This window comes from Neophocaena asiaeorientalis, unplaced genomic scaffold, assembly GCF_003031525.2.
Source record: "Neophocaena asiaeorientalis asiaeorientalis breed wild unplaced genomic scaffold, Neophocaena_asiaeorientalis_V1.1 scaffold96, whole genome shotgun sequence".
NCBI classification, from domain to species: domain Eukaryota; kingdom Metazoa; phylum Chordata; class Mammalia; order Artiodactyla; family Phocoenidae; genus Neophocaena; species Neophocaena asiaeorientalis.
Window position 1 is genome coordinate 2,569,056 of NW_020175831.1, and position 23,200 is coordinate 2,592,255.

Here is a 23,200-nt window from a genome sequence, read left to right on the forward strand (position 1 = left end):
GGGGATATCGGGGCATCGCAGCCTCCCAGGCAGCGCTGGGACTGGACGCGGCCACTGTGGCTGGACAGCTGACTTCGGGCCGCAGACACAGGACCCCAGAACGCGGCCACAGGGCTCCTTCCTGGCTCCTGCCACCGTTCTGGCTCCTCACTCAAGTCCAGAGCTGCCCCAAACGGTCAGGACCGGCCACTTGCCTGTGCCTCACAGATGTTTATCGCGTTGCTTGTACGCCTGAGTTCTGATGCCGGTTCTCCCACTTTTATTGTCAATGGGCCTTAATGAAGATGAAAGGAGACATCTCCTGAGCCCTGGAGGTTCCTCTCCTGTCCCTACACCCAATCACCTCTGGTCCAAGCCTAGTATTCTACTTGGTGGATATCTATGCCCTTCCCTTCTCTTTCTCAGGCTGTTGTCATTTTTATTTTTCGCCTTAGAAACCGCATAGGGCGAGCGGGCGGGTTGTGGGGCAAGATCAAATGTGCCATTGCTCTGCAGAAAGTTTAGGGGGGCAGGGTGGAACCAGTGGCCAACTAGCGGCCAAGGCAAAGGTGAGACCTGATTAGACAATGCTAAGCATCTGTCAGAATTCCCAGCACGTGGAACAAAGCTTCAGCTGGGGGCTTCGGCTGGGGTCTGCGGCTTCCACGGGGAGGGGGAGAATCTCCGCGAGCAAGGAGATGTCTCTAGCTGCAGGATGGAGCCGGAGCCGGAAGAGCTCGTCCCCCAGCCAGGTAGGAAGGAAATGGAGTGGGCTGGAGAACATTGGGAGGTTTTGAAAGAGTACAAGACTCCCTGTTTATCTTCTCCCTAGCTTCTGCAGCCGGTCTGCAGTTGGGGTAAATTCAGCACAGGAGGAAGAGGCAGCATTTCCTCCCCCTCTCTCCTCCCATTTTAGGTGAGAGGAGGAGGTGGCATGGGGGATAGAGAGAGATCTGGCGAGCTCACCAGCTGGTGCTGCGGTGCTGAACACAGCGAGCTTGCTCTGTGCACCCACAGAGAGGGGCCCCCTCTCTTTATCCCTTCCCCCATCTCCTTGAAATCAGGATGGAGGGAGTAGGTAGCCCCCGACACGGTGGGATCCAAGGGTCTCCACAGCCAGCATGTCCCAAGCAGAGCCCCACCAACCAAACCGGATCATGTAGCTTCTGATGGGGGCTGTGATTTTGGAGAATAGCATTGCTTCCCGCAGACCCAGGTGAAATGCAGTCCTGCTGCCTGGGGACGGTCATGACTAGCTCCATCCCCTCTGCAGAGCTGGTTACTGAGGGGTGGGTGAGAGATTTCGATGCTAGTGAAGGGGAGGGGGGGAGGGTACACAGTGGCAAGTGCTCTGGGCGTAGGGGTCACTGAGGCTCTTGGATAACAAGGGGCACCAGGGTGATTGGAATGAGTGAGCAACAAGGGATTGGGGACAGGATAATCAACTCATGGCCTCGTGGCCACTAAGATGCAGCCCCACCTCTCTGTAGCTTGAGGAAGAAGCTAGAAAGTTTTGCTCCAGCTTTCCTAAGCCCTGTTGAAGCCCCTCACGAGAGCCTGGGTCCGGACAACATGCCCAGATGCCCCTCGGGCTGCGTGTTGGCTGTGGAGATGGTGGAGGGAGCACAGAGGCCAGTTCACTTCGCAGGGAGAAGTAACTCTCCCAGCCAGCTCTAGGGACAGACTTAAGCAGGATTTCATTTATTGTTTCTATTTTCTAAATGGTTTGTTTTAAAATCTGGTTCAAGGCCTTGTAGTTATGGAGACGAGATACCCGGTCTCCACTTGGCTCATCTTGTGTTTTTTTCAGGAACCGTACAAAGGGCTGCCACATCTGGTCTTGTTTGAGCTGCAGTGTCTGTACTCTGAGAGCATCAATGCAGGTTATAAAATTATAACGCTGATGATAACAGTCTAGCTCTAGTGTGAGCTACTATGGAAACATTCTTGTCATTGGTCTTTGCTGTGGATTGGGCTAAGCACCTCTCTCTATATACTGCTTATCACCAGAAGTAATGGTCAGGTTTGGCTTTGGTTTGCTTCAGGTGTGTACTGGTGTTTATGGCCAAGCTGAGAAACACACTGTTGCCACTCACCATTAACTTACTTGTTAAGTAAGATCAGCCTTACTTGGGCTGATCCTTTGGTTGTCTGGGCTCCTTATTAGGAAGTGTGATATTTGGTTATTACTGAGCCCTGCCTGGGTGGGAGCGTCATTTTGAGTGGGCCCAGCTTGGGACCTGGAAGCCAGCATTGCCAGAGGGCGGCTGGCCACTGGGCAGTCTAAAAACCTAAAAGGGAGCTAAGGGAGGTGGGTGAGAGCTGTGCCTTGTTATGCTGTTTTGATGAAGACATCACAAGTAGGCGAATGTTACATCATATGTATTATATAGACACATGTATGCAGATATGTTAAAAAGTAATCTTCTGGTGGTGGAATGCGGGTGAATTTTTTTCTTCGTGTTCTGTGATTTCCAGGTTTCTGCTCTGAGAATAGCTTACTATTGTGATTAAAGGAAGAAGGCCACAAATATTAGTTTGTAAAGAGAAGGAACGAATTTTTATTTTCAAGTAACCTGTACAGTAGGATATTTTTTCTAGAATTATATGTATAACTTGTGTGTCCATCTACCTGTCCATCCACCCCTCCATCCATTTATCCGCCCACCTACCCACCCAACCATCTTTCATTCATCCATCCATCTATCCTTCCATCTCTGTATTTGCACAGAAAGATATCTGGAATTCTGTTGACCGAATGTTTGTGATGGTTATTTCTGGGTGGTGAAATTTCAAATGGCTTTGTGTTCTTCATACTTACCTCTGTTACTTGAAATTTGTAATAATGAGGTACAGTTTTTAAAAAGAGCGCCTCTGTTCTATTCCTGGGTGAGGCCCGGTCACAGAGCCTAGGTGAGCGCTCCCAGCAGGCAAGGCCAAGCAAGACTCTGACCTTGGACCCCTGCTCTCCAGTGACACTGAGGCTGCCTGCTGAAGCCCTAGTATGGCAGGTGTGCAGCTCAGCAGGGAGAGAGCCGAGAGGGAGATGCGGGTGACACCTGAGCTCTGTTTAAAACCCATAGCCAGTGGCATCCTGAGTCTTTGATGTACGTTTTATGCCCGGCTGACTGGGTCTGTAGCTGGCTAGGGCTTGTGGTTCACAGCTCCAGGGTGGCAGCTACAAGCCCCCGGGTCCCTCTGCCCCTAAGAGTCTCATTCTTGTGCGGTGTCTCTCTCACCCCAGTTACCCTGAAATTGGCATAGGGGCTCCTGTGGAGGGATCTCCAAGGGTCCCTGGGTTTGGAGGTTGCCAAAGTCAAGGATGTGTCTGTTAAATGTTTTTAGCTCCAGTAGAAGAGCCAGGCAGGCGCTCCTTGTATACGGGTTTGCAGAGCATTTTCTGAGTACTGGGGAGCTGGGAAGCAGCAGACACTTTCTCACCTGGGGTGAGAGTGAGACCGACAACCACTTAGGAAAGCAGGCTGGCATTTATTATCTAGTAGAGGGGAAGATATACAGACACGGTGACCAGTGAATGCTGTGCTTCTGGAAGTGTATAACAATGATCATTGGAGTGTTTTACATAAGATCCCCAAACTGGAAACAACCCACCGTCCATCAACATTGATAGCATACATGCCCTAAATAAACCGAGCTATGTTTGTACAGTTGAAGGCTATACGTTTGTAAAGATCAACTAACTACAAATAGGTGCAATGACGTGGTTGTAACTCACAGACATAAAGTTGAGTGAACGGAGCAAATTCAACAATGTATACAGCCTTAGTCCTTTCATGCAGAATTCAAAAACAAGCAAAACTAAACCATCTTTTTAGGGATTGCAATATAAAAGTGGTGAACATATGAAAAAAAGTCAAGAAAAATTATTATAAAAGTTGGGATAGGGTTACCCCTGGAGGAAGGGAAGTTAGAATCGGCCAGGGTTTCCCAGGGTGAAGGGGGGCTCCCGGGGTGCCTGGCAATGTTCTCCTTCTTAACTTCGGTGCTGGTGACAAGGATGTTTGCTTTACAATTATTCATTAAACCCATCAATTACATCTCACGTGCTTCTTTGAATATATGTTATATTTCACAACAAAAATACTAAGAAGAAAAGAAAAGCAAAATGTAGCGAAGGGATCTTCCAGCCTCCATGGCCTTTTTTTTTTTTTTTTTTCCTCTAGGCTCCCTTTATTTCAAGGACCTCAAGCAGCATGTTTGTCCAAGTCTCTGACCAGGGTCAGACATCGGTAGGCTCTTATTCCCCAAGTTCTTCTATGAGCTTAGCCTTGTGTCAGATCAGTAGATGACTAGATAGACAAAGTGTGGAATATACATACAACGGAATATAATTCAGCCTTAAAAAAGGAATGAAGTACTGATACGTGCTATAACATGCATGAACCTTGATTGCATTCAGTGAAACAAGGCAGACACAAAAGGACAAATACTGTATGATTCCACTTATGTGTCATCGTTTAATGGGTAGAAAATTTCTGTTAGGCATGGTGGAAAAAGTTCTCGAAATAGAGAGTGGTGATGGTTGCACAACCTTGTGAATGTTCTTAATGCCACTGAATTGTACACTTAAAAATGGTTAAAGTGGCCTTCCCTGGTGGCACAGTGGTTGAGAGTCCTCCTGCCGATGCAGGGGACACAGGTTCGTGCCCCGGTCCGGGAGGATCCCACATGCCGCGGAGCGGCTGGGCCCGTGAGCCATGGCCACTGAGCCTGCGCATCTGGAGCCTGTGCTCCACAACGGGAGAGGCCACAACAGTGAGAGGCCTGCGTACTGCAAAAAAAAAAAAAAAAGGTTAAAGTGGTAAATTGTGTTATGTATATTTTACCATGCACTTGGAAAAAAAGCCTATAGGGGCTGTTATGAATGGAATGTGTCCCCCTAAATTCATATGTTGATATCCTAACAAACAGTGTGATGGTATTAGTAGGTGGGATCTTTGGGAGGTAATTAGGTCATGAGGATGAAACCTTCATGAATGGGATTCATGCTCTTACAGGATGAGACAGGAGAGCTTGCTTCCTCTCTCTGCTGTTAGCCATGTGAGGATACAGGAGGGCAGTCATCTGTCAACCAGGAAGCAGGACTTCACCAGACACTGCATCTGCTGGCACCTTGATCTAGGACTTCCAGCCTCTAGAATTGTGTGAAATAAATGTGTGCTGTTTAAGCCACCCCATTTGTGGTAATTTGTATTAGCAACCTCAACCAACTTAGAAAGGCTCAAAAAATTGTTCCTGCATGTTGAGATAGAGGAGAGAGACAGGGGCTGTGGAATCATTTCTGAATAGCAGGAAAGACAGAAAACAAGGTAAAGTTTCCTCGTTGAAGGCTGAAGAAGGAGAAGAAAACACTGTCCTTGGTGGGTTTCTGGAGCTCCTCCTGTAGCCCCGTCAACATCAGAGATGACCCAAATGACCAATGACTGGGTAGATTTGGCCATTTCTTGAAAAGTAGCCCAGCTCTCTCCTTCCTGCACTCATGCCTAAGTAAAGGCCAACCCCAGCTACCCTTCAAGGAGCCATCCCTTGAAAAAGTACTTTTTAGAATTCTTCTTTTAGAAGAACAAAAAACCCCCCAAAGTTAGGAAAAGGAAAGAATCTTAAAGATCAGATCAGAAATAAATGAAAAAGAAATGAAGGAAAGAATACCAAAGGTCAATAAAACTAAAAGCTGGTTCTTTGAGAAGAGAAACAAAATTGATAAACCATTAGCCAGACTTACCAAGAAAAAAACAGAGAAGACTCAAATCAACAGAATTAGAAATGAAAAAGAAGTAACAACTGACAATGCAAAAATACAAAGGATTATGAGAGATTACTACACACAACCATATGCCAATGAAATGGACAAACTGGAAGAAATGGACAAATTCTTAGAAAAGCACAACCATCAAGACTGAACCAGGAAGGAATAGAAAATATAAACAGACCAATCACAAGCACTGAAATTGAAACTGTGATTAAAAATCTTCTAACAGGGGGCTTCCCTGGTGGCACAGTGGTTGAGAATCTGCCTGCCAATGCAGGGGACACGGGTTCGAGCCCTGGTCTGGGAAGATCCCACGTGCCGCAGAGCAACTGGGCCCGTGAGCCACAACTACTGAGCCTGTGTGTCTGGAGCCTGTGCTCCACAACAAGAGAAGCCGCGACAGTGAGAGGCCCACACACCGTGATGAAGAGTGGCCCCTGCTCACCACAACTAGAGAAAGCCCTCGCATAGAAACGAAGACCCAACACAGCCAAAAATAAAGAAAGAAAGAAAAAAAAATCGTCCATCAAACAAAAGCCCAGGACCAGATGGCATCACAGGTCAATTCTATCAAACATTTAGAGAAGAGCTAACACCTATCCTTCTCAAACTCTTCCAAAATGTAGCAGAGGGAGGAACACTCCCAAACTCATTCTACGAGGCCACCATCACCCTGATACCAAAACCAGACAAAGATGTCACAAAAAAAGAAAACCACAGGCCAATATCTCTGATGAACATAGATGCAAAATTCCTCAACAAAATACTAGCAAACAGAATCCAACAGCACATTAAATGGATCTTACACCATGATCCAGGAAGGTAAGGATTCTTCAGTATACGCCAATCAATCAATGTGACACACCACATTAACAAATAGAAGGATAAAAACCATATGATCATCTCAACAGATGCAGAAAAAGCTTTGGACAAAATTCAACGCTGATTTATGATAAAAACCCTCCAGAAAGTAGGCATAGAGGGAACTTACCTCAACATAATAAAGGCCATATATGACAAACCCACAGCCAACATCGCTCTCAATGGTGAAAAACTGAAACCATTTCCACTAAGATCAGGAACAAGAGAAGGTTGTCTACTCTCACCACTCTTATTCAACATAGTTTTGGAAGTTTTAGCCACAGCAACCAGAGAATGAAAAAAAATAAAAGGAATCCAGATCGGAAAAGAAGAAGGAAAACTGTCACTGTTTGCAGATGACATGATACTATACATAGAGAATCCTAAAGACACTACCAGAAAACTACGAGAGCTAATCAATGAATCTGGTAGAGTAGCAGGATACAAAATTAATGCACAGAAATCTCTTGCATTCCTACACATTAATGATGAAAACTCTGAAAGAGAAATTAAGGAAACACTCCCATTTATCACTGCAACAAAAAGAATAAAATACCTAGGAATAAACCTACCTAAGGAGACAAAAGACCTGTATGCAGAAAACTATAAGACACTGATGAAAGAAATTAAAGATGATACAAACAGGTGGAGAGATATACCATGTTCTTGGATTGGAAGAATCAACATTGTGAAAATGACTATACTACCCAAAGCAATCTACAGATTCAGTGCAATCCCTATCAAACTACCACTGGCATTTTTCACAGAACGAGAACAAAAAATTGCACAATTTGTATGGAAACACAAAAGACCCCGAATAGCCAAAGTAATCTTGAGAAACAAAAACGGAGCTGGAGGAATCAGGATCCCAGACTTCAGACTATACTATGAAGCTACAGTAATCAAGACAGTATGGTACTGGCACAAAAACAGAAATATAGATCAATGGAGTAGGATAGAAAGCCCAGAGATAAACCCATGCACATATGGTCACCTTATCTTTGATAAAGGAGGCAAGAGTATACAATGGAGAAAAGACAGCCTCTTGAATAAGTGGTGTTGGGAAAACTGGACAGCTACGTGTAAAAGAATGAAATTAGAACACTTGTAACACCATACACAAAAATAAACTCAAAATGGATTCAAGACCTAAATGAAAGACCAGACAATACAAAACTCTTAGAGGCAAACATAGGCAGGACACTCTATGACATAAATCACAGCAAGATCCTTTTTGACCCACCTCCTAGAGAAATGGAAATAAAAACAAAAATAAACAAATGGGACCTGATGAAACTTAAAAGCTTTTGCACAGCAAAGGAAACCATAAACAGGATGAAAAGACAACCCTCAGAATGGTAGAGAAGGTTTGCAAATGAAGCAACTGACAAAGGATTAATCTCCAAAATATACAAGCAGCTCATGCAGCTCAATATGAAAAAAACAACCCAATCCAAAAATGGGTAGAAGACCTAAATAGACATTTCTCCAAAGAAGATATACAGATTGCCAACCAACACATGAAAAGATGTTCAACATCACTAATCATTAGAGAAATGCAAATCAAAACTACAGTGAGGTGTCACACCGGTCAGAATAGCCATCGTCAAAAAATCTACAAACGATAAATGCTGGAGAGGGTGTGGAGAAAAGGGAACCCTCTTGCGCTGTTGGTGGGAATGTAAATTGATACGGCCACTATGGAGAACAGTATGGAGGTTCCCTTAAAACGAAAAACAGAACTACCATATGACCCAGTAATCCCACTGCTGAGCATATACCCTGAGAAAACCATAATTCAAAAAGAGTCATGTACCACAATGTTCATTGCAGCTCTATTTACAATAGCCAGGACAGGAAGCAACCTAAGTGTCCATCGACAGATGAATGGTAAAGATGTGGCCCATATATACAGTGGAATATTACTCAGCCATAAAAAGAAACAAAATTCAGTTATTTGTAGTGAGGTGGATGGACCTAGAATCTGTCATACAGAGTGAAGTAAGTCAGAAAGAGGAAAACAAATACCGTATGCTAACACATATATATGGAATCTAAAAAAAAAAATGGTTCTGATGAACCTAGGGGCAGGACAGGACTAAAGACACAGACGTAGAGAATGGACTTGAGGACACGGGGAGGGGGAAGGGTAAGCTGGGATGAAGTGAGAGAGTAACATTGACGTATATACACTACCCAATGTAAAATAGATAGCTAGTGGGAAGCAGCTGCATAGCACAGGGGGATCAACTTGGTGCTTTGCGACCACCTAGAGGGGTGGGATAGGGAGGGTGGGAGGGAGACGCAAGAGGAAGGAGATATGGGGATATACGTGTGCATATAGCTGGTTCACTATGTTATCCAGCAGAAACTGACAACACTGTGAAGCAATTATACTCAAAGATGTTAAAAAAATGTTTTTTTCTTTTATTGTGTGAGCCTACTCTGGACGCTACTTGAAAAAGAAAATAAATTTAAAGATGCTGCAACGTGTTTACATATACCCAATGGAAAATTTGCTTCTCAGACTGCTTGAGCAGAAAACCTCACATCCCCATGGCAACCACATTCCACCGTGACCACGCATCTCTGCTAGGTCACCCACCCATTTGTAAGCCCTTCAAGCCCCTCCTGTCAAACACATGGGGCCCAAATGATACCACCCACTGCGGTGGCTCCACGCCTCCAGGATTGCTGGTGAGGGCTTGTTCTAATCTGTAAGGGACATTCCCATCTAACTTGGGGCAGGGACCAGCTCTTCTTGGAAGTCATTAAGAGACAGAGAACTCTGGGGGAATCTATCACCCTGTGGAAACGCAAGGCCCTTGAAGCCTACTCAGGGGTTTGGAGTGCGGGGAGTGCTGACCGGAAAATCAGCCCCTTGGTAATCACAGGAACTGCGAGTCCCACATTCAGTAAAGACTCAGCTGATAATTAGATCCTTAATGCTTTATTCCCTTGAACAGAAATCATGACCTCTTTATAGGGTCTCCATGTCATCTTCCCTTTGATGTTTCAGAACAAGTACTTTTTTCAAATGTATGTTCTCAGTACCATTTTCAAATAGCATTTCGGAATGGCTGACCTATGATAAGGCCACCTTCCCCTTCCTCAGGGGGGTAGCCGGGGGCCTGTCTTCCCCCACAGTCACCCTTCCCTGCTGACACAAGGAAACCTTTGCAGGGGGTTGTGGGTAGAAATGAAAGCCTGCGATTTTGATGTTTCAGGGTCCCCAGCCCCTGACTGGCCAGCATTCTCCTCATCTCTCAGTTTTTATAATCAGCTAGTTTTGAGATTCCAGGCCTGAAGTCTCTTTCCCCACAAAATTGCAGAAAGCTTCAGGCCCTCCGAGAACTGACTTGGTATGTTTGCCCTTTGGGTTATATTTGATTGGGTCAGACTTCCAGTATAAGGAAGACATACATGAAAGAAAGCAACTGTTCATGTTGTTGGTGGATCACAGGGTTTTGTTTGTTTGTTTGGTTGGTTTTTTTTCCTTTACTACTTTCCCTTGCCTTTGAGAAAGTACAAAGTAGGGGAGGGGGAAGTGCTTCCTAACAGGCAGAGTTTCTCTGCATCTTAGGCTAAAGCTGGGCTGGGCTAGTCCTCTGCTGGGCCTTCCCTGAGGCTCCGCAACACCCGCCATAGAGGCAGGCACTTGGCAGGTATTCCTTGCGCAATGTCCCCAGCTCCCCGCTCAGAGTGACCTTCCACCAAACCCTTTGCTTCCCCCACCATAAAGCTGGAAAAAGAAGAAAGAACAGTGGTTTATGGGGTGTAGGCAAGAAAAAAAATCTTTGACATAACCCATATTCAGCTCAGTAGACATGGAGTGGTATGGACTTTGCAGAGTGAGAATCTGAAAAGAAAATGTATAACTGAATAACTTTGCTGTATTAACATAAACACACTGCTATATATAAAATAGATAACGAACCAGACCTACTGTATAGCACAGGGAGCTATACTCAATATTTTGTAATAACTTATAAGGGAAAAGAATCTGATTTTGCAGAATGAAAAGCTCTGGCTTTCCTCTGTAGACAGTTAGCTATCAAATAGAAGTAAGCAGAAAGACAAAGAAGAAAGCATGGAGGGGAGAGAGAAGCGGGGAGAAAGAGGGAGAGAGGATCAGTGTCTCCGGCATCCAGGCCTGACGCCTAGCCCAAGCATTTTTAGGTAACGCCTAGCTTTTCCTCCCCTCCCCACCCCTCCCTTTCTTTCTTTCTTGACAAGATGAAGCTTCTTCCCTTTGGCAGCTCTGTTTTATCTTGCTACACCCAGCCAGAGCTATAAGGATTCAAGTCTGTCTTCACAGATGTTTCCTTTTAATCACTGTAATTAATATTAATGGTGATTAATTTTTAATGAGGACATATCAAGGAACACACTGGCAAAAAATGCCCACTGGTAATTTGAATAACCTTGATTTTGTGAGGCCATCGTCCTTTTGGCTTGGCCACCTGTTTCACAGACAATGCATCGGATCCCAGAATTCTCTGATGTGTTAATTTCTCCTCCTAGATCTGGGACAAAACCAGGGTGTTTCCAGAGCAGAAACAGTGGGGAAGTGAGCTGCCGGGACTGATTTCTCCTCCCACCTCTGAGGAGGCTGTGAAGGGACTTGGTGGGGGGGATCTCCTCTGATCTTTCAGCAGTGCCACCGGGGAAGAGGAATTGTTACCTGGTGAGCATTCACTGAGGCTCATTCTGTGCAAAGTCAAGTGGCTTTGGGAATCCAAAGCCAGAGGGCATCCTGGTTCCTCCTGCTTTAAGTGGATGGATGCCTTATTCATGGGCCTCAGGGAACGGTCCTCTGTAGACAGGCTGGTGGATGCCAGTGAACCCTCCCTCACTAATCATGTAGAAACCATTCATAATGTGCAAACTACCCTCACCTGGCAGCCAGCCCAGCACCGAGGTGCTTATGGTGGGTGAGGACGCTTCCGGGCAGGGAAGCCTGGTGTCAGCTCCCTCACCAGCAGCTTCAAGATGTCAGAGTTATATATTATTGATACGTGCCTAGTAGTTCTAAATTTCTCTCCAATCATTCATGACTTTACCTAAATCAATGTTTTGAAAACAGATGTTAAGGGAGAAAATGTTCTTAAAGAAGTTAGTAAGTTTGCAGAAAAACAAGGGTTTCCATGTACAAGTTGCCAGTTCACTTGATCTCGTTCTTTTTTTTTTTAAGGCAAATCTTTTCAGACTCCTTATTGTGATTGCAATCTTTATTTATTCTTGGCTGCGTTGGGTCTTCGTTGCTGCGTCTGGGCTTTCTCTAGCTGTGGCAAGCAGGGGCTACTCGTCGTCGCGGTGGCTTCTCATTGCGGTAGCCTCTCCTGTTGCGGAGCACGGGCTCCAGGCGCACAGGCCCTGTAGCTGTGGCTCGCGGGCTCTAGAGCGCAGACTCAGCAGTTGGGGCGCACGGGCTTAGTTGCTCCACGGCATGTGGGATCTTCCCAGACCAGGGCTCGAACCCTTGTCTCCTGCATTGGCAGGCAGACTCCCAACTGCTGCGCCACCAGGGAAAGCCCATGATTGCGATCTTTTATTATTTTTTTTTTTTTTATGGTACGCGGGCCTTTCACTGTTGTGGCCTCTCCCGTTGCGGAGCACAGGCTCGGCAGCCATGGCTCACGGGCCTAGCCGCTCCGCGGCATGTGGGATCCTCCTGGACCGGGGCACGAACCCATATCCCCTCCATCGGCAGGCGGACTCTCAACCACCGCGCCACCAGGGAAGCCCCCATGATTGCGATCTTAATAAAGGTGGCGTTGATGCTTGAACAATGCGGAGATTGGGGGCACCAACTCTCTGGCACAGTCGAAAATTTGAGCGTAACTCACAGGTGGCTGTATCTGCGCTTCCTCCATTTTCATGGTTCTGCTTCTGCTGATTCAACCAACCGCGAATCCTGTAGTAAGTATTTATTGAAGTGGACCTGCACAGTCCAGATCCCTGTTGTTCAAGGGTCAACCATATAGTATCTCCCAAACATTTGACTCTACAGCCCTTTACTCTTGAAATAACTGTTGAGCTCCCCAGTGTATCATCAGACTGCCTTGGCTGCTAATAAAACCAAACTAAGCTAACTGGAATTGAAGGCAGTAAGCAGAGCACCACGGCAGCCGAGCAGTGTTACCGAAGGGGGACATCAGAGGCGGGGCTTTGCAGGGTTTTGGGGGTCTGGGCTCAAGTGTTTAAGACATGTATTTCAAGGTGGGGGAATAGAGTCATTTAAGACTGCTGAACATAGCAAGGGGCTTGAGAGGTAGGCTGTGGTTTGACAAGCAAGCTGTTTGCCCAGGTGAGGAGTCCGTTGTCTCGAGTAAAGTGATCTGCAGGAATTTCCTGAAGCAAAGACTTATCTTCCTCAGGCAAAGGTCTCTTGGAACAAAGAGCTAAGTCATGTTGACACAAGCTCTTAGGCCTTCTGCCTCTGTGAGGTTGGTGCAGGTTGTCGTAGTTCTGAGAGCAATTTGTATTTCTTACATTTTGTGAGATGTTAGTCTCATCAAATGTGGTCTGAGAAATATGGAGTCTTTCTTAAAGTGGTTTAATATGGTTCCTGTTAGAACTCATCATCTTCTTCTGACTTAATATCTAATTTAGGTTAGGCTATGCGATTTTGAACAAAATTTGAGTAATAAAAATATTGAGGACAGAATCAGACTTAGGTCAGAAACTAGGAGGTGAGACTCTGAAGGAGAGCACATGAAGCCAACTACATGTTGGACTATTCTTTCTTATTTTCTATATATATATATATATTTTTTTGCGGTACGCGGGCCTCTCACTCTTGTGGCCTCTCCCGTTGCGGAGCACAGGCTCTGGACGCGCAGGCTCAGCGGCCATGGCTCACGGGCCCAGCCGCTCCATGGCATGTGGGATCCTCCCAGACCAGGGCACGAACCCGTGTCCCCTACATCGGCAGGCGGACTCCCAACCACTGCGCCACCAGGGAAGTCTAATTTTCTGTATTTTTGATGTTCTGGCATTTGAGGCCTTCATCCTGGAGAGACCGGTCTCCCCTACTGCTCCTGACGGACCCTGGTCCATCCCCATGTGGCCCTGCATGGCTTCTGTTCCTAGGGATCATCATTTCCATGTTTGTGTCTTACCATACCCGATTAAAACAAATCCCAGGCGCGTTTTAACATACCAACAGGAAATGCAACAGTCTGAACACCAGGGACACATTAGAATCACCAGAGAAGCTGTCTGCCCAGTGCTTGCGCACAGAGGGTTTGATTTAATTGGCCTTTAGTAGGGCCTCAGGTGACTCTAATGTGTAGCCAGGGCTGAGAAACACTGAGCCAGTGGTTCTCAAAGGGTGATCCTGGGACCAGCAGCATCAGTATCACCTGGGGCCTTGTTAGAAATGCAAATTATGGGGCCCCACCCCAGATCTCCTAATTCAGAACCTCTGGCGGTAAGGCCTTTATCAGGTTCTCCAGGTAACTCTGAAAGACGCTAAAGTTTGAAAACCATTGCACTGGGCTAAAGCAGGGCAGAGTCAGAGAAGCAGGCCACCAGTGGGCTGAGGGCCTGGAGCCCTTACATTTATGGCTACATTTAATGCCATCTCCTCGTGCTGGTCAGCCACTTCTTCGCTTCCTAGAACCACGGCGCAACCTGTGAATTTTGGTATGTTGTATTTCCATTTTTGTTTGCCCCAAGGTATTTTTTAAATTTCACTTTTGATTTCTCCTTTGACCCATTGGCTGTTCAGTAGCATGTTTTTTTGTCTCGCCATATTTGTGTATTTTCCAGTTTTCTTCTTATAATTGATTTCTAGTTTTATACCATTGTGGTCAGAAAAGATGCTTGATATGATTTGTCTTCTTAAATGTATTGACTTGTTTTGTGGCTTAACATATGATCCTGGAGAATGTTCCATGTGTGCTTGAGAAGAATATGTATTCTGTTGCTTTTGGGTGAAATGTTCTATACATGTCTGCTAAGTCTATCTGGTCTAACATGTCGTTTAAGGCCCATGTTTCCTTATGGATTTTGTCTGGAATCTCTCCACTGATGAATTAAAGTCCCCTCCTATTATTGTATTGCTATTCTCCCTTCAGGCCTGTTAAAATTTGCTTTATATATTTAGGTGCTCTTAGATTAGGGGCATAAATATTTATAAATGTTATATCCTCTGGTTAGACTGACCCCTTTACTGTTATGTAATGGCTTTCTTTGTCTCTTATTATAGTCTTTGTCTTAAAGTCTATTTTGTCTGATATAACTATAGCTATCCCAGCTTTCTTTTGGTTTCTATTTGCATGGAATATCTTTTTCCATCCCTTCGTTTTCAGCCTGTGTGTATCCTTACTTCTGAAGTGAGTCACTTGTAGGCACCATATAGGTGGGTCTTGTATTTTTTTATCCATTCAGCCACTTTATGCCTGTTGATTGGAGAAGTTAGTCCATTTACATTTGAAGTAATTTTTGATAATTGTGTACTTATTGCCATTTTGTTAATTGTTTTCTGGCTGTTTTTTATTTCCTCTGTTCCTTTCTTCTACTCCTGCTCTCTTCCTCTGTGACTGGATGATTTTCTGCAGTGGTATGATGAGATTCCATCTTTTGTGTATTTACTATAGGTTTTTGCTTTGTAGTTGCCATGAGGCTTACATAAAACAACTTACATTTATAAGCCTATTTTAAGATGATAACAAGTTTAAGTGCATTCTAAAGCTCTACATTTTTACTCCCTCCCATGTTTTCGATGTCACAGTGTTCCTAGAATCTTGGGACAGAGCTGGCACTGATGTAGTTGAACTTAACCTTTGTATGCCCATATCATCTCCTCTCTCATATAGTTTGGATATGTAAAAAAAAACTTGAGCAAATTATTTCTCAAAACTATGAATTTTCTTTGGTAAGAATAAAAACTGTCTTAGGAAAATGTTCATTCCTATGGAGAGGCATCCAAATATCAGGCCGGGCCTTGATTTTTTGCACAGACAAGCCCCAACCCGTGGCCACATTTTACCTACAGACACATCAGAGGAAACTCACTGGTCTGAGATTGGTACCAGTGAAAATCAAAAGATTTTTCTGTTTTCAGAACATTCCAAGTTTACAACATTCTACCTCTGGAGGGCCCTTCTTGCTAATATCCTTCATTTTAATCTCTAAACATTACCTCCTCTGCTTTTTGTGTTACCACAGTGACATGGGCAGTTAAGTAGTTACGTTTCGGCACTAGAAATGCATCTTGCTTCACGTGCTGACGTTACCTGCTCCAATTAATCGTGACTGTATCTGAACAATAATAAACACCCTAACACTTTCAGAGCTCCAAAAACTCGGTCAGCAGCACGCTTATACTTCTTGTTTTGTGCTATCCTGTGGAATAAGGAGTAATGGAAGAAATTTACATTGTCAAATATGCTATTACTGACTATATGAAAGTAGTCTCTCTTCAGCAAAGAACAAAGAAACCTCATAAACCAGGAGTTCTCTTACACTGTGTGTTGATGAATGAATCGTATTTTTAGCTTAGCTCTTTCTTGATTTTTGGTTTCAACACATGAAATATCAATTGATGCGAGATGCCTGTGTGATATGCCAGACTGGTGAAATAATTTTACTTTAAAAGGTATTTAAGCATTTGCTGAGAGGCCCCAATGACTTTGATAAGGGGGAAGAATGTGTTGAAATCAACAAATATTTGAATCTATAATAGCATTATTAATACAACCTTTTCTAGTAAAAGTGCTAATTGGTCTTAAATAGGATTTGGTATACTAGTTATAACCTAAGTCCTTGACTATACAAAATCTAGAGAAAACTTCAGTTTTTTCCCTTCATTACTATTTGGGAACTGCTAGGGCTGTCACAGTCTGTTTTAGATAAATGGTGACTCTGAGCTGTCAGGTTGAGACAGCTTTTTCCAGAAAGACTGCCAGCTGTGCGTGGAATTGGCCAAAATGAGCTAAGTGCACTCAGCTGCCGTGGACTGATACCATCATTGCCGAGCTCTGTGTGATACGGGGGAATTAGAGGCTAGTGAATCCACAGCAGAGGATGGCATGACAGGGCCCTTTCATGCTCTGTTGTCCCATTCCAGACTGCACACCCTCTTCACAGGGATAGGCAGCTAGTGCCAAGGCCCATAGGAAATAAGACAGTGAGGAAAAGGACAGGATTCAAGTTTCCCTAGGCCAAAGTGATCTGGTAAGTTCCTTGAGAACTGGAGCTGACCTTGTTCCCAGGCTAGCACAGTGCCTGGCCCATGGGGAGGGAGCAGGCAGGAAATGGGTGTGGAATGAGGCGTGCGGATATATCGGGATGCAGGTCTGGGCTTCACTTGTTGAGAGAATGCAAGTGAGAACTAGATTGCTAAAAATTGGAGACGCTGGCCGATCCCTGACAATGCTATACTACTCTCAGCCTTCTATATCCTCACACAACGCGTGCCAGTCAAGGGTCAGAGCCGCCCAGTGTCCAGTGGAGGTGTGATGTGCGGTAATGATGTATGTAAAGAGCATGGCTACTTCCGCTCATAAGAGTAACGCCTCTCACTTAACACTAGGAGACAAATGAATGCTGTACAGTTGCTACAGGCACATGAAGTTAAGACGCTTTAAAGAGTTCCATAAGAAGTTATCCTCCCAATGACAAAAATATATAGCTGGGAGAAGAGTTTGGAGTATTCTGCTTTTCCAATGTGCATTAAAAACAAAAACACTTTTGGCTTTTTAGATGGACTCACCAATAATACGTAATCAGGTTTGGGACTACAAACTCTAAAATATTTTGTTAAAAATGAATAGTGTTGGAGCCCTGACCCTAATTTATTCAGAGGCCTTCTATTTGAGCTCATTAAGTAACCAGAAACATTTTGATAAATATCCATTCTTCCACTTAGGGACACGTTTTTCATCTCAATTCAGTGAAGAACTACTTCCTCTGGCCAGCTGGTATAACTGGCATTAAAAACTAACAAAGAATGTAGAGAAGGGAAAATCTTCCGTTTCTCAATAATTTCCTTAAAACTATATACAGAGAGTTGAGAAGAAATGGACTTTATGTTCAGGGCAGAGAATCGGCAGTGCTGCCAAATCTGTGGGTGATGGTGGAGTGGCTCACTGGTCCCTTCTCCCACTCCTGATGGGATGGAAGTTGAAGCCTCTGCCTCATTTTATAAAAGGTCACGATTTGAGAAATCTCCAAGTAGTCTGAGAAAGATATGTATAAAAGACTCTGGTAAATTATTGAGTAAGAGCCTCCCTAAGTGACTGAAAAATGTTCCTTCGTTTCAAGAAGTGTCACCCGACAGTCCAAAGGTGCTCACAGATGACGTAGCTGTGATTTGCATCCGCACGTCCTGGGGGAATGAACTACATATCCATCCGTTTGAAAACATGCCCAGTGCACTTGTTCACAAACCTGGTAAATAGTAACCTTGTCTGAAGACTTACTCAGAATTTTATCTGAACATCTGCTTCTTATCTACTATGACCAGGCACTGCTCCTGTAATACAGATACACCTGTAATTCCAGTAAGTAGCTGCTCTAAAGTCAACCATATCTGTTAGCTTCAGGAAAAAAATTAGGGTGATTATATTCTAATAAGGCAACTGAATTCTCCTTCAAAAGGACTTTGTACAAAATGAACTTCAGTCCTGAGCACGTAGCAGTAGTTCAACAGATGTACCTAACCCAGGGACAGACCCGTGTGATCAGATTTCCCTGACAAATGTGTTTCATGAGTCAAAAGCATCCCCTTAGTGTTTAGTGCTTTTCAGTGACCTCCATTTTAAAGAAAATGTCTATATTATATAAAACAAATCTCTGTACTTTATTAATCTATATATCCCATGTTGCTTAGTGCAGTGACATTTTTCATATAGGCGACTGTGGTTGAGGAGATAGCTGTAATGAACTGCACCACCACAGTTTTCTGAATATAGACATTAATAAAACATAACGATCAACTCCTACTATAGCCTAAGGGTAAAAATATGGAAAAACTCCATATTTCTGTCAGTTTCTGTTATCTTTGAGACAGTCTTTTTTTTTTTTTTTCTGCGGCACGCAGGCCTTTCACTGCTGTGGCCTCTCCCGTTGCGGAGCACAGGCTCCGGACGCACAGGCTCAGCGGCCATGGCTCACGGGCCCAGCCGCTCCGCGGCATGTGGGATCTTCCCGGACCGGGGCACGAACCCGCGTCCCCTGCATCGGCAGTCGGACTCTCAACTACTGCGCCACCAGGGAAGCCCTTTGAGACAGTCTTGAAAGCACTAAGGATCGAAATGGCAAACATGGAAATGTGTCTTATATTACTTTTTCAGTTTTTTTTTCCCAAATAAATTTACCTATTTTATTTATTTTTGGCTGTGTTGGGTCTTCGTTGCTGCACGCGGGCTTTCTTTAGTTGCTTCGAGCTGGGGCTATTCTTTGTTGTGGTGCACAGGCTTCTCACTGCAGTGGCTTCTCTTGTTGCAGAGCACGGGCTCTAGGCGCGCAGGCTTCAGTAGTTGTGGCATGTGGGCTCAGTAGTTGTGGCTTGCGGGCTCTAGAGTGCAGCCTCAATAGTTGTGGCACACGGGCTTAGTTGCTTAGTTTCACACGAGCGTTAAAAGTCATTCTTTTTAGTTAACCCTTTTTCTGATGGCTCTAGAAGGAACTCCTGCCTGTGCTCCCCACTGCCCCAAAAAGTTGAGAAAATATTCTAGATTTTTGCCAGAGTATGCAAGAAGAAAAATAAATTCAATGAACGGGTATTCTATTTCTAAGCAGTTTTAAATTATTTTTTAGGAGCTCAACGCAAAACTTTCAACAGTAAACAAAATAGGTGAGAGGGTGTACTCAGTATTAAATAAATGGCCAAACACATTTTTCCAAATACTCTCAGTCATGAGAAAAAAGTGAGCTATCAATATTTTTGATTTCTAAAAGCCAAATTTAATAAATTAATAATTGCATGCCAGATAAAAACACAAAATTACAACTGAAAACCAATAGTAATTTAACAGAAAATGCTCTGCGTTGTACTTTTTTATTGGTAGAGATAATTTACTAAAGTAACAAATCTGAAAACACATTTTGCTTTTGCTGGAAAGAAAGTACTATGCTAGAGAAGAACTAAGAGAAACCAGAAATAAAGCGTTTGAGAAAAGCAGGCATATGTTATAGTCTACGGCGATGCGGCAGCCAGAGGTGCTGGTTTCTCCATTTGTGTGCATGTTTATGGAAGCATCAGAAACCAGTGACGCAGGACCCAAAAGCAAAGTCACGACAGAGTTACCCTGTGAAACATGCTGGACTACAACCACAGGCGACCCAGGACGAAGGGGTGGCGCAGGCTTGGTGTCTCCTTTGTGTGGGGTTCCCTTGCCAAACAGGGGGCTAATCATGCACTAGCTTGAGTTTCTCTTAACGTGATAAACACCCAGGACTACTAGAACTGGAAAGCATGTGTTCACTGTTTTACAAGGACAGCGGAGCAGTGCTATGAAAACAATGGGAAGTTCCTTCATTTTAATCTGGTTATATGCCCAAACTTCTAACCAAGAAATAATTCAGCTATAAGAGCCAATTAAATTACTATAAAACATTCCTTCATCAGTAAAACATTTCTTTTTTCCTTCAAACTAAAAATTTAAAATAAAATGTCTTCGTTTTTGATAAGCAGCTCCACCACCAGTCTCTGATATCGTATATCGTTCAGGGCAGCCATGGCGTCTAGTTCGGGAGATCTCATGAGGGTTGGGCCGAAAACAATCCCAAGGTTCTCTGCATTCATCAGATTCTCCTTTTCATGAAGGGTCACTCTGAAAAATACAAGGAAGGGAGGGTGACTTCACGTAGGCTACGGGGGTCTTTGGCGTGCTGAAGCACTAAAACAAAAGATTCACAGTAAGGGTTTGTGCCCACTGATCAGCTCTTCCGCGAGGTTATTTCTCTGCACTTCTCCTTAACTTCAAAGTACCGACTTTCCTTAACGTAAATGATGTTAGTAAATAATTTAAACGTCTGGTGATCACTGGCGCTGAAGCCTGAGTTGATGTGCTGGCCTGTGTGGAGTCAGTTCTATTTGTGGATTCGCCTGCCACAGCCTAGAGCTGCAGGGGTGTGTTTGTAAACAGAGAAGGGACAGGGTCATCTTGATAATTCCATCAGCTCTCCCTCCACTTTGGCAAGAGCTTGTTTCCTATAGAGCATTTTTGCCAAGTTGAATGGTTTATTGAGTAGTTAGGGAGAGAGTGGTAGCCATATTAATAGGAAATGGCTCAAGCTAAGCAACCTTGTCAGGGAGTGTATTTATATTCTTTTTACTGCTACAGAAAAGGCACAGAGACTATAATTTGAGAGTTATTCCTTTGTTTTAGTGTGGAGTTCTTAACTGCATCCACATACACAGCAAACTTGAATTTACAAGTGAAGCATGTGAAAAAAAGTTTTAACTCATGGTGCTTTTAAGGAGGGAAACCATGTAAATCCTTAAAAGCACCGTGAGTTAAATATTCACTTCTGGGTAACTCGCACCTAAAGGCATACAAAATAGATGTCAAGTTCTGCTGGGTTTTTTTGGTTTCTGATTGGTACTATAGTTGGAAATCCTAAAGCCACTAAAACTTGGTCATATAATTTTAAAAACCTTGCTTCAACTGGGAGAGATGGAGGGTGACCAAGCGGGGAAATAAAGCTGTATCACCGTCAATCACTTTAAAACATTCAACCGGAAGTAACTGAAATATTTTATTTTCCATTCTTCTCTTTACTCCTTATTTTACTCCATCACTTTTTACAGCAGGTTTCAATATTGGCAACATTAATTCAATATTCTAAAATGCCAAGTCTGAAGTGCCTATTTTGGAGCAAGACATAAGTGAGCTTCCTTGCAAGTTGCTTTATTATACTAACGCTAGTGTCTTTACAGCTGCAACCTTTTCCCTTTCCACAAAAATTAATGCATGTCCTTGGCAGAATATTGGTATTTCTAACATATTTGGAACATATATTTGAACTGCGAATACATTTATGTTGGAATCAAGTCTGCATTCAGTATTGTAGTGCATTTTTTTTAGCATTCCTTCTCAATGTGTGCGATTTTACACAAGAAGACAAGATACCTATGTATTTATTCATTCATTCAATAGATCATTTGTCCTTTCTTTCACCTTTGCTTTCATTTGATTCTTAACATTTGGATGCGGTACACGTGTAAGCGTCCGAGTTGGGAACTTGCCTCTTTAGATGCGCCATGAGATACCGGAGGGTTTCGCAGTGAGCGGGCGGCAGCAGTTTCAGTGCTTCATGAAGGGTTTCTAATTGCTCATCGGGATCCATAATTTCTACGGTAGCAAGATGAATACCAAGGAGAGAAACTTTAATAGACAACTGGTATAAATGGCCCATTTAATTCTATTCTTGTGGTGATCTTCTAAAACTGACAAGAAGTGCTTTCTCACAGGTCCTTGCCCACAGCTTTGGAAAGTATTTTTAAGGTTCAAGTCTCAGATTTCCAAAAGTTTAGTGTCAATGTGGCAATATCATTTACTTGGACTTTTGGGGAGAGCACCTAGTGTTTTCACTTGAGGGTCCTAAAGTCTGATAAATATGAAAATTGGATATTGGATGTATAGGATGTAACTATAAAAAATTCAGACACATCATAACGTATGCAAGGATAAAAACATATATTCAAATAAGGTCATCTGAGAACATTACAGACATACTGAAACAATGCTGCACTGTTCAAAATATTTTGTAAGTCTCCTTTCAGCAATGGTATACAAGCGATGCTAGCCCAGTGCCCACTGCAACCCCTGCCAAAGTTTTATTAATTGATATTCATGCTTTTTTCTTTGTAGACCAAGAAATGTATCGTCCAATATTTACTTCCTTTATTCATTAGACTTAGTTTTAAATTATTTTGTTATATAAAAAGTCAATTCTACACTCAAAGCACAATTCTTCTACTTAAGATATTCAGAAGAATGCAGTACAGACTTTGAAGGCAATTCCAAACGTTCTGAGTGACAACAGGACCCCTGAAATAAATGTGACTCTTACAAAGGTGTAACTTTGAGGGGGACAATCTTCATTTGGATATTTTAGTTCTGTTTTGGCCAAAAAACCGCATTCCTTTGAGGTCTCAGACTGCGTTTAATTCATCAATCACTTACATATTCAGAAACAATAGACATGTTCAGAATTTCATGCTCTCAAAAAGAGGACCATAGCACATTCCTGCTTCTACCCAAACGTCAGGAAGACGGGGTGCCTTTAAACGCTGGGCTTCAGGGCAATTGCCTTTAAGTGTTGGTTAGCAGCCTTGAGATGCTGGAAGGCCATATCTGACCAGAATACAACATTTTAGACACAAGACCAAGAATCCTACTCTTTCTAATTTATAAAACAAACCAACTCAACGGCAATGTACTGGAGTCAGGTAAAAACTGACATAAGATGAAAGTGAAAAGTTCCTAGCATTGGCAGAGCAGATGTGATAAATTTCAGAATGTGAACAGTGACTGAAGCTTTTTAATTCAAAGAAACTTTGGCCATTTTACAGTTTCTGCCCAAAGCTTCCCCAGAGTTCTTGGTTCATTTCTTAGCAATAAAGAATGT

The 23,200-nt window shown here is 43.6% G+C and overlaps 1 protein-coding gene across 2 annotated transcripts in view; it reads right to left on the minus strand.

Annotated features, from left to right (window-relative positions):
* Positions 1-19,494: 19,494 nt before the first annotated feature.
* The window catches only part of CHN1 (chimerin 1), a 174,695-nt gene continuing 170,989 nt past the window's right edge, over positions 19,495-23,200 (minus strand). Inside the window, exons 13-14 of one of the 2 annotated variants that reach the window (XM_024732838.1) lie at positions 21,816-21,921; positions 19,495-20,397 (exon numbers count right to left, since the gene is read on the minus strand). In XM_024732838.1, the coding sequence (XP_024588606.1) occupies positions 20,226-20,397; positions 21,816-21,921 (278 nt within the window). In that variant the 3' untranslated portion in view covers positions 19,495-20,225. The remainder of the gene's footprint in view (positions 20,398-21,815; positions 21,922-23,200) is intronic. The other variant, XM_024732839.1, reaches the window with a different exon arrangement.